This window comes from Trichechus manatus, unplaced genomic scaffold, assembly GCF_000243295.1.
Source record: "Trichechus manatus latirostris isolate Lorelei unplaced genomic scaffold, TriManLat1.0 scaffold00143, whole genome shotgun sequence".
Taxonomy (NCBI): Eukaryota; Metazoa; Chordata; class Mammalia; order Sirenia; family Trichechidae; genus Trichechus; species Trichechus manatus.
The window spans coordinates 2,531,790-2,546,983 of NW_004444079.1; the positions used below are offsets into that span (position 1 = coordinate 2,531,790).

At 44.4% G+C, this 15,194-nt stretch overlaps 2 protein-coding genes across 2 annotated transcripts; one reads left to right on the forward strand and one right to left on the reverse strand.

Annotated features, from left to right (window-relative positions):
- The first annotated feature begins 477 nt into the window (after window positions 1-477).
- Window positions 478-2,379, forward strand: RPS25 (ribosomal protein S25). The gene is made up of 5 exons (XM_004385646.2): window positions 478-597; window positions 842-937; window positions 1,481-1,664; window positions 2,137-2,235; window positions 2,328-2,379. Exons 1-4 carry the CDS (start codon window positions 595-597, stop codon window positions 2,229-2,231), a joined length of 378 nt encoding a protein of 125 aa, XP_004385703.1. The 5' UTR covers window positions 478-594; the 3' UTR covers window positions 2,232-2,235; window positions 2,328-2,379.
- Window positions 2,380-2,430: 51 nt separating this feature from the next.
- On the reverse strand, window positions 2,431-10,657 carry CENATAC (centrosomal AT-AC splicing factor). The gene is made up of 11 exons (XM_004385647.3): window positions 10,479-10,657; window positions 10,197-10,360; window positions 8,664-8,762; window positions 5,980-6,046; window positions 5,841-5,903; window positions 5,431-5,495; window positions 5,143-5,245; window positions 3,947-3,977; window positions 2,860-2,949; window positions 2,649-2,781; window positions 2,431-2,564 (listed from the first exon to the last, which is right to left on the reverse strand). Exons 1-11 carry the CDS (start codon window positions 10,644-10,646, stop codon window positions 2,507-2,509), a joined length of 1,041 nt encoding a protein of 346 aa, XP_004385704.2. The 5' UTR covers window positions 10,647-10,657; the 3' UTR covers window positions 2,431-2,506.
- Window positions 10,658-15,194: the final 4,537 nt, after the last annotated feature.

The window sequence follows — 15,194 nt, forward strand, 5'->3', positions numbered from 1 at the left end:
CCCCGTCCTTCCGGCCCCGCAACGGGTCGCCTGCAGCGCTTGCGCCCTTTAAGCAACACACTGTGGTCGGTTCCCCGGGTCTGGTAAATTGTTTTCCGTTTCTCTTTCCCGGTTGTTAATGTCACAAAATCCCAACTTCACTTCTACCTTCCACACCTAGCGATAAAACCCATCACCATGAGTGGACATTAAAAAAAAAAAAGTCGTTGCCGTGGAAGTTGATTCTGACGCGTAGCGATCCTATAGGCCAGAGTAGAACTGCTCCGTAGGGTTTCCAAGGAGCGGCTGGTAGATTTGAACTGTTGACCTATTTGGTTAGCAGCCTGGGTTAACCACTTAGTCACCAGGGCTCCTGAATGGACATAGTGGGGCAGTTTTTAGAGTGTGCTACTTGCAGACTATAGCCCACTTTCTTCGGTTTGCTTTTGGAACGACAGACATCACTTCTTAGAGCCTCTTCGTGTGGCTCCGCCCATTGCCCCGGAAGTACTCACAGCGGGTGGCGGTTTCTGTGCCTGTTCTTGAGCTGCTCTTCCTTTTTGTCCGACATCTTAGCAAGGCTGCAGTTGTAGTAGCTGCTCTCTGAGCTTCGTGATGGTAAGCTTCAGGGATTGACGGGCATTGGGGCCCTGAAAGCCGGAGCAGAGCTCCGGCTTAGTTGAGGCAACATCGGTCGCGGGAGGGCTCCGTGAACTGCCAGATTGGCTCTAAGGGCAGGCGGCGGTATTGCTTCACCCATGTGCTGCGGTGGTGGAGTTTGGGCGGGGTTGGGGGACGCAGTAGTAGAGGGGAACATAGGGGCGCCTTATGACGGGGCTGCGCTCCCGCTCTCCTTCTACAGCCGCCCAAGGACGACAAGAAGAAGAAAGACGCCGGAAAGTCGGCCAAGAAAGATAAAGACCCAGTGAACAAATCTGGGGGCAAGGCCAAAAAGAAGGTGGGAGTGAGGGAGACCGGGGACGCCCGCCTCATAGCTTTGTAATGTAGTGTGATATTAAGTGGCTTTTAAGATTGTGGGGTCTAGAGTCGGTTATTTAGGATTTTAGATTCCATCACTATTAATTCACTCTTAAGTCTGTTGCCTCATTTAAAGGATGAGGTGATACGTACTGCCTAAGAGCGTAAAAATTAAGTGAACAAAGCGTTTGCTCCAGTATCTGGCGCTTGATGTTAGTTTGATTGGCCTCATGGGGCTCAGCCCATCTCCCAAAGCTTCAAAGATAATGTCGTTGGTTTTTTTTCAATCAGTAATGTGTTTTTGATACTATTAACGATAACTAAGATCTTTTTTATTTTGTATACTGGCTTTCTGATTATTTGAGTTGGGAGGGGGTGTGCTTGGTATTTGCAGGCCAGGGTGCAGGCCCACTCTCACTGTAGCCCCACAGTCGTGGAGATTTCTCTGACACTTTTTGCTTGGGAGGGAAGTGTGCTTGTACTAGAGAATGGACTTTTTTCCCCCTTTTGTTTTTATGAGCAGAAGTGGTCCAAAGGCAAAGTTCGGGACAAGCTCAATAACCTGGTCTTGTTTGACAAAGCCACATATGACAAACTCTGTAAGGAAGTTCCCAACTATAAGCTTATAACTCCAGCTGTTGTCTCTGAGAGACTGAAGATTCGAGGTTCCCTGGCCAGGGCAGCCCTTCAGGAGCTGCTTAGTAAAGGTGAGGGGCATGTTGTACTGGTATGCTTTTGCGGATTAAATCATCCTAACTATGTTAACCATCTTGTGTTTTTACCGAAAAAGCAGTTGGGAATATCTAAAAATGGGAGTAGCCAAAACCTCTGGCTGTTAGTAATATAATTCCAATCTTATGTTTTCAAATGGATAAGATAAATATATAGAATCACAGAGGAAACCTGATTGAAATATAGTTAGAAAAATAACAAAAACCTTTGTGACAAAATTTTTATGTGCTAAAGTTTAAAAATAGATTGGTGGGTCTAATTACCATAATTTTTCATTAGTGATGAAATATTTAAGCTATCTGTAGCAGCTAATATGAAATACTGATTTTTAAGTTAAAGTTCTATGAGGGTGACTATCCTAAGAGTAGAAAATGGGCCCTTTGTAGTTTCTGGCAACTAAGTATTTCACAGCACGTACTATGTGAGACCTTATCCTTTCTTCCCTAGGGCTTATCAAGCTGGTTTCAAAACACAGAGCTCAAGTGATTTACACCAGAAACACCAAGGGTGGAGATGCCCCAGCTGCTGGTGAAGATGCTTGAACAGGTGAGCAGGAATCCCAGGAGCTCACAGTGTGGGAAGCATGTGTACCCTTTACAAGGCACTATGGTTCTGATTCTTTTTTAATTTTTTTACAGGTCCAACCAACTGTATGTACATTTTGAAAAATAAAACTTTATTAAATCAAAAGAATGGGTATGTCTTTCTCAGAAAGGTAATTACAAAGAATTTGGTGGAAGGAGTAATAGTGTACTGAAGTAGGCGTTTGTTGGCTTGGCTTTAAGCTTAGGATAGTTGGAAGAGTATCAGGAAGGCATCAGGTTTTTCCTTTCCGTGATTGCTGTTTGTTCCTTGCTTCTGTTTTGAATTGATGCCTGAAAGGAAATGAGGCATCAGCAGGATGAAGGGAGGGATTTCCAAAGGGGTAGTGGGCTGTGGTCCTGGGACTGGGTTTATACCTGGACTGCCAGCGGCGTCCGTTGTTCCAGACCCGGCCAAATGAGGGCAGCCAGCATGCATTGGTGTTGGAGCTATGATCAAAGTTGGCCCCAACTCGGTCTGGGGGAAGTTTCTTCAATTTCTCCTTTTCCTCTACAGTGATAAGGAAACAGTTGTATTTGAGTGGGTAAATTTAAGAACCCGCTGCCCTTCCTGAATTAGTTTACTTACTTTCTTTAAGAAATTCTTCATAGGAGGGTCCTATTTGTTGGCTCCCAGGACTGTTTTCCTCATCTTGGACCATCCAGGGAGGTGTGGCACCTGGAAAGGGAAGACCGAATAGACAGAAATTAAGGCACTTTTTTTTTTTTTTTTTTAAATTTTCAGGCTATTGTAAAACATGCCCTAGCTGTAAGCTCACCTCACCTAATTGAGAACTAGTAAAATTCAAAGGCAAAACCCAGGAATTCTGGAGCTTGAGAAGTTGAGAAACCTAGGCTAATTTAAAGCAATGTACCTGACATGTCATGTAGTCTAATGTTTTAAAATAGCTTTATTTTGACAAAGCACATATTTAAAGTGTACAATCTGGTAGGTAAACATCTATGAAGCCATCACCACAATCAAGATACTTAACATCACTCCCAAGTATCCTTGTGCCCCATTGAAATCCTTTATTCCTGTCACCCCTTGAACCCTTGCCCCCACCCTAAGGCAACCGCTTTCTGTCAATATATGTTAGTTTGCATTTTATATAAACGGAATAATATGGTATGTACTTTTTGTGGGGGGGGGTCCTCACTTTTAGCTGGATATTTTGAGACTCATCTATGTTGAATGTATCATTAGTTCATTCTTTTCATTGTTGACTACTGTTCCATTGTTCATAAATAAAGCTGCTCTGAAGATCTGTGTACAAGTCTTTGTATAGTCATACTGTCTTTTCTCTTGGGTAAATAACTAGGAATGAAGTGGCTGGATCCATATACTGGGTGCATATTTAACTTAGTAAACTGCTGAACTATTTTCCCAAGTGGTTGTACCATTTTACATTCCCATCAGCAGTGTACAAAAGTTCCAGTTCCTCTACATTGTTGCTAAAGACTTGGTATGCTCAGTTTGAAAAATTTTAGTCATTCTAATAAGTATGTAGTGGTATCTCACAGGTTTTAATTTGCATTTTCTCAGTGACTAATGATGAACATCTTTTCGTGTGCTTTTATTGGGTTTTCTTACTGAATTTTGAGAGTTCTTTATATGTTCTGGATACATGCTCTAAAAGTTAATTGCCACTTACATTTTCAGAAATGGGCCTTACCTGAGTGGATGTTGCCAACTCCTGGTATATCCTGTAATTGGAAATAGGGGAAAAAAATCATAGATACGAAAGCCAAGAGAGGATACTCTTAGCTAGAGAAAGCAAACTTTTCATTCAAGGAGGTGGATACACACTACCACAAATGTCACTTCTTTACTCTGGTTGAAAGGTCACAATAGATAAATACGGTCTTGTCTTTAAGAGACTCAAGTTCTTAATAGTGGAGCAGTCCAAAAAAGTCACACTACATGCCAGGTGAACAGAACCCTGCCCTCACAGAGCATATGGTGGGGGGAAAGAAGTGTAAATTATACCAATAACTTTTGCAGCTTTACAAGGTGCTGTGTCCAGTTATAGGGAGCCCTGGTGGTGCAGTGGTTAAGTGCCCGGCTGCTAACTGAAGGGTTGGTGGTTTGAACCCACCAGCTGCTCCGTGGGAGAAAGATGTGCCAGTCTGCTTCTGTAAAGATTACAGCTTTGGAATCCCTGTGGGGCAGTTCTTCTCTGTCCTATAGGGTTGCTATGAACTGGAATTGACTTGATGGCAATTTTTTTTTTTTAATTGCCATTTATAATAAAGATGACCTGTTCAGATAAGCCTTTTGTGATAAAGGGGGAGTGGAGCTGACAGCTGAGGGAGTTAAGAGTTCACTAGGTGATGCAGGAGAAAAGCATATTTAAGGCAATGGCAACTACATGTGCAAAAGCAGGGAGAAGCACAATCACTGTGGCTGATAGGAGATGGCAGGTGATGTGATTGGTGGGGGCGGGGCAGGGCAAGAGCATCCTAAGGCTGAATAGAGACAGACTTGAGGTTATTACAGAGGTAAAATTGATAGAATCACTGACAGGTTGTGGAAGATGAAAGATGAGAGGAATAAGGATCTCCATCTATAGTGACTGGAAATACAGGAGTGGTGGAGGTTGGTTTCAGATGCCTATAGGATATCTAAGTATCAATGTTCTGTCTCCAGCTAGAACTGTAGGTTCTGCAGAGCGCAGGATCTAGATGTGGATGAGATCACCAGGGAGGATGAAAGAAGAGGTCTGAGAACACAATACTAGGGAGCAATGCAGCAAGAGGAAAAAGCCTGCAGAGGAGACAGGAGTGGCCTGGGAAGTAGGTGGAAAACCAGTAGGGGGTGTCCTGGGAACTCGGGGCATTGGCCCTCGCCTGGCTTGCTTATCCATTGTACCTGATGGTCAATGAATGTCAGGGGTTGTCCTGTCTCCATCCAGTCAAGCTCTGGGGCTGTTGGCAGGTCCAAGTCTGAGGGCTGCTGTGAGCTGGAAGATACTCTGAAAAAGATAAAAGGGAGCCAGGCTGGCAGATGAGATCCTTGGGCTAGAGTAAAGAAAGCTCACCAGTGCCATGAGGAGAGACAGAGGAGATATGTTCTTGTTTTCCACCTGAGAGATCAGAGAAAGCTCTAACAGTGATACATCAATCAAACTCCTGACAAGAGATTCCCTAACAGTCTTACCTGTTTCTCTGTTTCCAGCTTCCAGGTGTCGAAGAGCCCTCTTCTGGGTCTTGCACTGCCTGAGGCTGAGTTTGATTCAGGAAAAATAAATGTGTCTAGGATTCTTAAGTGCCTGCCTAGACCATGCCCCACCCTGCAGACCCCAGTATCATAAGGAAACAAATTGGCCATATAGATGGTGCTGCCCACCTTGCAAACTCTTCCCTCCCTTTCTCCCAGCCCTGCCCATGTCTTCTCCACTGACAAGGCCTGCCCCTGGTGGGCACGTAAGGGATTTTTTGTATTTCAAGCAGATGAGGAGGGGAGTCCACGAGTTCTCTTAGAAGAGCTGGTAGGTGAGATGCTGGACCTGGGTGAGCCAGGGACCAGTGGATTTGGATACTGCTCTGGATCCTCCGAGGGAAACCAACCTCTAAGACAGACCGAACCATCTCCTGCCGGCTATACTCCACCTCCCGGATCTGAGCTGCCATCTGTGGGAGAGAGGCTGCTTAGATGGGGCACAGGCTTATGGGGGCTGGGTCCTTCACAGGCCTATATTTAACTTACCTCTTTAATTACTTCATCCTCTTTTTCCTCATAGGAATCCAAACCTCGCACCATGGATTTCTTGAATCTAAAAAGAAAAGGGAACAAGTCAGCCCCGAGTCTCAGCCCCTGCCAGTGGTCAAACTCTGCCAGTTGTGAAAAATAAAGGTCTTCTTACTAGTAGATATATATTTTTTAATTTTGAGAAATTTCAAACTCGCAGAAACAAAAGACTAGTACAGCGAACACCCATGTACCTCTCACCCAGGTTCACTGTCAACAGTTTGTTACACTGGTTCCACTTCTCTCTTTTGTATATAGATAGATAGATACAGATAAATGCACATACATTTCCTTTTTGCCAAATCAAAAACAGGTTATAACCCTAAATATGTCAGCACGCATCTCCGAAGAACAGGAACATGCTATAAAATCACAAAACCGTTACCACACTAGAGAAAATCAGTTATTCAATGACATCAAACATAACGTATACTCAAATTTCCCCAACTGTCAACTGTCTCAAAACTGTGCTTTATACCTTCTCTGCCCCTCACCCCCACCACCAATCTCAAAGTCCAGTGAAAGTTCACATATGGAATTTGGCTGTTAATGTCTCTCTAGTCTTCCCCCAGTCTAAAACAGTCCTGTTGCTTCCCTCTGTCTTTATTACTTTGAATCCTCTGAAGAGCCCAGGCCAGATCATGCATATCCTCACAAATAGCGAATTCATCAGTTTCCTTACAATGAGACTGAGGTTAAACATTGCTGGCAAGAGTATCACATTGATGATATTCCCGTTGTATTACATTAGGAGGCATATAAATGTCAAGACCGATGCTATTACCAATGGCAAGCTTGACCATTTAGACCTCTCCATTTTAAAGGCACATTTTTTTCCTTTGAAAACAATAATTTGTGCTGTACAACTTTGAGACTGCATGAATATTCTGTTTTCTTACAAGCTTTCACCCAATGGTTTTAGCATCCACTGATAATCCTTGCCTGAATCAGGCATTATGCTGGAGGTTCCAAAATGGTGATTTTTAATTCTACCATTCCTTGTTCATTTATTTGCTGGCATTTTTTTGAAAAAAGAAAACGTTTCCTTTTTCTTTCTCTCTTTTTAAAGACATCATTATGAAGTTATAGGTTTTTTTAATTCAATATGTTATAATTAGGGAGACCACACAGCCCAGTTTGCACAGAACAGACTCAGTTTATGTCAGCTGTCCTGGCGTAATCATCATTAGCCCCCCATAAGTCTCAAAAGTATCATCCAGGTTTGGATTAAAAAAAAAAAAATATATATATATATATATATGGTGATCCTATCCTAATGATGATGTTATAATTCATTACTGTCATGCTTTTTGAAGTTCAAATTGTCCAAGGGGCTAGTGAGAGCCCCTTCAAGCCAGCTCCTGGGTCCTCTGGACATGACTCCATTAATCTTTCAGCATTTCCTTGATTTCTAGCACAATATGTTCCAGGCTCACTTTGTACTTTCTCTGCTCCAAACCTGAAATCATTCATTTCTCCAGTGAGCCCTGGTTCCTTTTATAGAAAACAGTATTTAGAAACAGAAGTCTGAGTGCAAGCAAAGATCTTATTGGTACTGAGGGTTCACTGGTGGGTTCAAACCACCAACCTTTCGGTAGTAGCTGAGCACTTAACCACTGCACTACCAGGGCTCCATGTGTGTATATATATTCTTATTTTCTCTCTTACTCAAAAGGTAGCATAATATATATGTTCTTTTGCACCTTGCTTTTTCATATAACAAAATATTCTGGAAATCATATCAGTTCAGAGTTCATCCTTGTAATTCTTAATTAAAACATCTGCTCAACTATCATTTATTTACAAAACTGTATGGATCTGGGTCAAGATGTGAGGAGTGCTTTTTGTCCTCAGTTTCCCATCTCCTCCCAGCCTGAACCACAGATGTGAACACAGGAAGTGGAATTCAGGCGTTTCTTATCTTCCGCTCATTATTCTCCACAATGGCTGACAGGAATAATGGATACCATGAGTTTTTCTGTGACTTCTTGGCTCTGAGATTCCCCTTGTGTTCCACACCCTATAATTTCAATATAAAACCAAAAACCAAACCTGTTGCTGTCAAGTTAATTCCGACTCATAGCGACCTGACAGGACAGAGTAGAATTGCCCCACAGGGTTTCCAGGGTGCGACTGGTGGATTTGAACTGCCAACCTTTTGGTTAGCAGTCATATCTCTTAACCACTGTACCACCAGGGTAATCCCAATTAAACGTGACAGTGAGGCTGTCGTGTGTCCTCTTCCGGTGGCTCTGCCTCTTTGCTCACCAGCTTCCTGCATGTCAGAGTCCAGCTAAAATAGCATCTAGAACGATTAAAAGTGGGCACTGGATGAACACTAGCTCTTGCCCACTAAAAACAGGGCCGTAGTATTCTCTGTACCACACATTTAAGTAGTTGATTACAGCCACATTTTCATCTTTTTATATACTGTTCTCTATTTGTTAAATGCACTGTAAATTCCATTTCCCAACTAGATTATAAACCTTCCATGTCATACTTCTTTCGTGTCCAAGTAGCGCTAGAATTACAAGTGCTATGAAGACACAACAGGCTTTGCAATTAATAGAAGAAGGTCCCATAGCTGACATAGATCCAGAGAACTCACCGGGCTACTTCAGCTCTCCTAACTAGTGACTTACCTTGCATAATCCTGGGGAGAGATCAGAAACTTGTCTTTCATCCGGACCTCAGCCTTGTTCTCCCACCAGAATTTGTTGGTTGCTTTCTTGTGCTCTGGGCTGAGAATGGAGAGGATGAGTAATCTCAGCTATAGAAAATTACTCAGATACCTAAGCATTAGATAAGTAATGCACTCTGACATCTGGGTTTCTACTGCTGCCTCTGGGCAAGGCTGACAGAGGAATACTGTTACCAGTCCCTTCAAGATCTCCAGTCTCCCTTATTCCAGTAAAAATGTAAGAATCTGAGGGGGTAATGGGCAGTGATCTTGAGTCAGCTGATGTCTGGCTGGCTTTCCCACTAGACTGCCAATACCACTGGGACCATTGCAGCCATAAAACCCCTCCTACCAAGGTTGACAATATATATGTTGTTGTTGTTAGGTGCCATTGAGTTGGTTCCAACTCATAGTGACCCTATGTACAACAGAACAAAACACTGCCCGGTCCTGCACCATCTTCACAATTGTTGCTATGTTTGAACCCATTGTTGCAGCCACTATATCAATTCATCTCATTGAGGGTCTTCCTCTTTTTCACTGACCCTCTACTTTACCAAGCATGATGTCCTTCTCCAGGGACTGATCCCTCCTGATAACATGTCCAAAGTGCATAAGGTGAAGTCTCACCATCCTCTCTTCCAAGGAGCATTCTGGCTATACTTCCTCCAAAACAGATTTGTATGTTCTTCTGGCAGTCCATGGTATATTCAGTATTCTTCACTAACACCATAATTCAAAGGCATTGATTTTTCTTTAAAGTCTTAAAAAGCAAAGATGTCACTTTGAGGATTAAGGTGTGCCTGACCTAAAGCATGGTATTTTCAGTCACCTCATATGCATGTGAAAGCTGGACAATGAGTAAGGAAGACTGAAGAACTGATGCATTTGAATTATGTTGGTGAAGAATACTGAATATACCATGGACTTCCAGAAAAATAAACAGATGTTTTGGAAGAAGGACAGCCAGAATGCTTCTTAGAAGGGAGGATGGACATGTTACAGGAGGGACCAGTCCTTGGAGAAGGACATCATGCTTGGTAAGGTAGAGGGTCAGCAAAAAAGAGGAAGACCCTAAAGGAGTTGGACTGACACAGTGGCTGCAGCAATGGGCTCAAACACAGCAATGACTGCGAGGATGGTGCAGGGCTTGGCAGTGTTTTGTTCTGTAGTAAATAAGGTCGCTATGAGTCGCAAGCAACTCCACCGGCACCTAACACCAATTCTTCCGTCTTCCTTATTCATTGTCCAGCTTCTGCACACATACGAGGCGATTGAAAATACCATGTCTTGGGTCAGGTGCACCTTAGTTCTCAAAGTGACCTTTTTTAAACAACAAAACAAAACATAAAAACACTTTAAAGAGGTCTTTTTGCAGCAGACTCAATCCATCCACTCTGACTAAATCACAAAAGCATCCATCCTCGCACCTACCCTAAACCCTCCCATGTATGTAAGGGAGTGGGCTGGATGAGGCTCCTGGCCCGGACCTCACCTGGCCAGGTGCTCCAGCAGCCCCCCATGCAGCACCGTCAGGTTTCCGTGGCTCAGGTGTTTCCGCACCTCACAGCTGCAGCACAGACACCAGCAGCGTCGATCGTGCTCCGGCACGTAGCGCTCCACCTGCGCGGCGCGGACCGCCTTCCGCGCTGCCTCCACCTGCAGCGGAGAGAGTTGAAAGGGGAGATGCCAAGCAGAACCCCCTCGGGCCCTAACTGTACAGCCCTGCATCCCCGCCCCCAGACCGTCCCAGCCCCCTCCAACCTCCCGTCAGTACCTGGGGCAGGAGCCGCTCCAAAGCCACCTTCAGCTGTCGCTGGTGCTTGCGACTGTAGACGTGTCCGCGACCACAAAAGAAAGTCTGGCGGCACAAAGGGCAGTGATGTGCCGGCGCCATGGGCCCAACACTAGGTATCTCCGAGACTTCCTTCCGATCACTCACCATCCGATGACCTCTGACCCTCAGGGGCGGGGCTAACCCGGCGGCTCCCGCGGCCCCTAGCGGCCGGGAGGCACCACTGCAAACCCTTCTGCGGCTGCGCGGATCTTCCTCCTGGCTCCCCCTCTAGGTTCAAACTCAGCAGTCGTCAATATCCTCAAATGCAGTCTAGCCCGTAAACGAGGTCAGCAGTACTATGCAGTTGCGCAGAAAAGTTCGCACGCAGCTAAGTTACGTGAAAACGTAAACTTAGATAAGGTAACAAATCATAGCTAACATTTATAGGCTGCTTACTGTGTGTGGTGGTGCAAACGGTTTCAGTGTTTGGCTGCTAACTGAACAATTGCCCAGAGGCACCTCGGAAGAAAGGCCTGGTGATCTAGTCTGAAAAATCAGCCATTGAAAACCCTATGGAACACAGTTGTACTCTGACACACATGGGGTCGCCATGAGTCAGAATCAACTGGATGGCAACTGGTTTGGTTTTTCTTTCCGGTTTGTTTCTGTTTTTTTAAAAACTGTGCGTCCAGGTGGGGGCAGTGGTGGTTTAGTGTTAAAATTCTCAACCCCGTTGGATTTCCAGCCAAAGCACCACATATGTAGCCACCACCTGCCTATTGGTGGAGGCTTGCGTGTGGCTGTGATGCTGAACAGGTTTCAGCGGAGCTTGCAGACTAAGGTGGCGCAGGACCCAGCAGTGTTTTGTTCTGTTGTGCATGTGCTGGCCATGAGTTGGGGTGCTGACTAGACAGCAGCTAACAACAACTGTGTGTGCAGAGCTTTACATTAATGACCTCACTTAATCCTCCCAATAACCCTATGTGGTGTACCAGTATCATCATTTTACGACTGGGAAAACTGAAGCACGGGGAGGTAACTTCGGAAGGTTGCACAGGTATTAAGTAGTGGAGGCAGCCTCTCTGGCTCCCATTCTCGTAATTTAAATACAGCAGGCTGGAGCCCTGGTGGCGCAGTGGTTAAGCCTTCAGCTGCTAACCAAAAAGGTCAGCAATTCGAATCTACCAGCAGCTCCTCGGAAACCCTATGGGGCAGTTCTGCTCTGTCCTGTAGGGTCGCTATGAATCGGAATCAACTCAATGCAATGGATACGGGTAGGGGAACACATGCTGGAGGGGACTATAACTTAATACCTAAACACAGTCATTCCCCCACAGGCGTGTTCTGAACTTTGTTCCAGTAAAGGGAAAGCTGTAAAGGGTGCAGGATTATTGCTGAGGGTTAGCAGACATTTTTAATCTAAATGCTAATCTAGTGGAATTTTCATTCTTTGCAAATCACTTGTCCCAGAATCAGCAGCCTGTCTTTCCTGCTCCCCTAAGCCTTAGGGCCTAAGATGAATTGCTCCCTCACAGGGCTAAAATCCCCAGGCTATGATCTTCTCCACCCTCTTACAGAATGAGCCACAGAGCTGGCTCAGAGTCCCAAACTTCCCTTTGATTTTATTACCAGTTCTGGTGCATTAACCTGGAGGGACTACAAGGTGCATAGGTCTGTACATGGTCAACTCTACACAATCCAGGTGCAGAAAGTGGCCAGACACTCATTTCTGGTCTTGACTTTCTATTGGAGATGGGCTCTAGGCTCTAGCTTCTGCAGACTGTGATCCCTTTTGATGACCCGCACAACACCCAACTCCTTGACCTTCCATCATTCCCCTGGCAGGGTGAACCCTGCACCTGGTCCACCCAAAATTGCTCCTTCTCTGAATCCAAACTCTGAAGTTCTGCTCTGACTACCATCTCCCATCCTCCCTTTGCCCTTATCCTCAATCTCATCTTTAACTGCAGGGAAACCTCCATTCCTAAAGTTGACTCCTTCTCTTCTCATCCTTCCACTCAGAATACACTCGGAGTCAGGTGCTCTGCTCTAGGCCAGTGATTTTCAAAGTGAGGTCCCCAGGCCGGCAGCAGCAGCATCTGGGAGTTTGTTAGAAATAAAAAAAAAAAAAAAAAAAAATTTTATTGTGCTTTGTATGAAGGTTTACAGAGCAAATTAGCTATAGTTTTGTGACTTTGGTTGCCAACCCTGCAACCTGTCAACACTGTCCCCTTCTGGACCTTGGGTTCCCCATTTCCATTTGTCCAGCTTTCCTATCCCCTCCTGCCTTCCTGTCCTTGCCCCTGGGCTGGTGTGCCCATTTAGTCTCTTATACATGGTTGAGCTACGTGTATTACTGTTTGTTTTATGGGCCTGACTAATCTTTGGCTGAAGGGTGAACCTCAGGAGTGACCTCACTACTGAGTTAAAAGGTGTCTGGGGGCCGTTGTCTCGGGGTTTCTCCAGCCTTTGTCAGACCAGGAAGTCTGGTCCTTTTTTGTGAATTTGAATTTTGTTCTACCAAAAGTACAAATTTTGGGGCCCCACCCCAGACCTACTGAATCAGAAACTCTGGGTTTAGGGCCCAGCAATCTGTGTTTTAACAAGCCCTCAAGGTGATTCTGATGCTCTCTTGAGTTTGAGAACCATTGATCTAGGTCTTAGGTCCTCTTGGCTTCACTTTACCCACTAGATCTCAGGAATGTTTCAAGCACTCTCTCAAGGCAACCTCTTACTTCACTTGACCTTCCAAGACCTCTCACTCTTTCAAACTCCAACCCTGGATCAACCCAGCCATCTGTTTTCCTCATTTGTTCCAAAGTTGGGCAGGCTAGTCTACGCTATCTGCTTCAACTTCTACTCAATTCTTAACCCTCTGTAATTTTACTTTTGAAATAGTTTCCCTAAAGTTCTCCACTGCCAAGTATTCAGCTGCCATCTGAACTCGGCTTGTGTGAAATGGAATTCGGCATCTTCCCCTTCAGGACATCCTGTTTTCATCCTCCTAGCGAATGGTACATCGAGGCTAGAGGCCTGGAGGATTTGGGTGAGTTATCCTTGACACTCCCTTCTACTCAGTCCCCATATCCACCCTGCACAAGTTGTCTTATCCATTGGATCTCTGAGATGTTTGAAGTCTGTCCTTCACGTTTCATACTCATAAAAGAAAAAAAAAAAACAGTTGCTATCGAGTTGATTCTGACTCATGACAACCTGGGTGGTACAGTTAATGCACTGGGCTGCTAACCAAAATGTTGAAGGTTCAAGTCTACCCTGAGGTGCCTGAGAAGAAAGGCCTGGTGATCTACTTCCGAAAAACCAGCCATTGAAAACCCTATAGAGCACAGTTCTACTCTAACACACACAGGGTCACCAGACTTATAAAGCATATCTTATTTCATTCCCCTTCCTTCCTTGCTTGGCTTCATGTAAAAACTTTCTAATTGGTTTCCAAGTGTCTAGTCTACTACTCTAGCTCCATTTATCTTCCAGCTTGTGGTCTTAAGAAAGCCTCTAAAATAACTTTCCCGATTAATTTAATGCCTCTCAGTTGCCTTCAGGAAAATCTAAACTTCTCAGCAGGTTATTTAAAGCCTTTTACATACACATAGAAACGGTTGAATGGGTGTATATTCTGCTGTATTTTCACCCAAAATAAAATATTTTTAAAAAGCCTTTTACAATATGATTCCCAACTTTCTCTTCAGCCTTATCTTCCACCACTCCCTTCCCCTTTCCGTGACCTCCTCCCAACCCCCAGGCAATATTCCAGACCTCCATCTGCTCCAGTACACCTTAGCATCTCTAGCCCTTACTTCCTCCTGCCAGGAATTTCCTTCCTTCTTTCCAGCTCTACCTGGCTTATCTGAAATATGAATCTTTCTGTGTCAAAACTAGAATGTAATTTCCATGAGATTGGTGACTTTGGCACATGGTAAGCTCATTTGGCACATTTATTGAAGGAATGAAATGTCATCCCTTTTGAAGTCTTCTTCCAGAGTTGTCCCTGCAGAATTAATTTCTCTATGCCGAGGTCCTTTGCCCATCCTGCTATCATTTTTGTTTAGTAGTCAGTTCAGTTGAAAACCCAATAGTTGAAAAGCCCCTCAAGTGCAGGGACTATGTCTTGTTCACGTCTGCCTCCCTAAAAGTAGCATATGGTGGTCCTTTCTGCCTGTTTGTTAAATTAAGATCATCAAAACACAGGCACCCTCAGTTTAAGATGCCCTTACAGGTGGGAGGCTGCAGAGGGCCTAGAAGCCTATAGCTAACAGTCTGCTAGTTAATAGTATCAAGCTACAAAACAGGCTAATGGGTAGCTTTAAAAAAAACAAAAAAAACAAACCCGATGTTTTTGACTTGATTCTGACTCATAGTGACCCTATTGGACAGAGTAGAACTGCCCCATAGGGTTTCCAAGGAGCTGCTGGTGGATTCGAACCGCCGCCGTTTTGGTTAGCAGCTGGGCTCTTAACCACTGCACCACCAGGGCTCCAATGGGTAGCTTTACTTATTTAAAAAAATTTTAAATAATTTCTTGTTCAAAATAAAACTAAACAGAGGCTATAAGTCCAAAGTGATTGTCCCCATTTCTCTTGCCCCCCCGTCCCCAAACATGACCATCGTTAACTGATATCTATATTATTCAAGACATTTTCTATGTTTAGACAACATATTTATATATGTGAATATATTTTTGTCACATTTGGAATCATA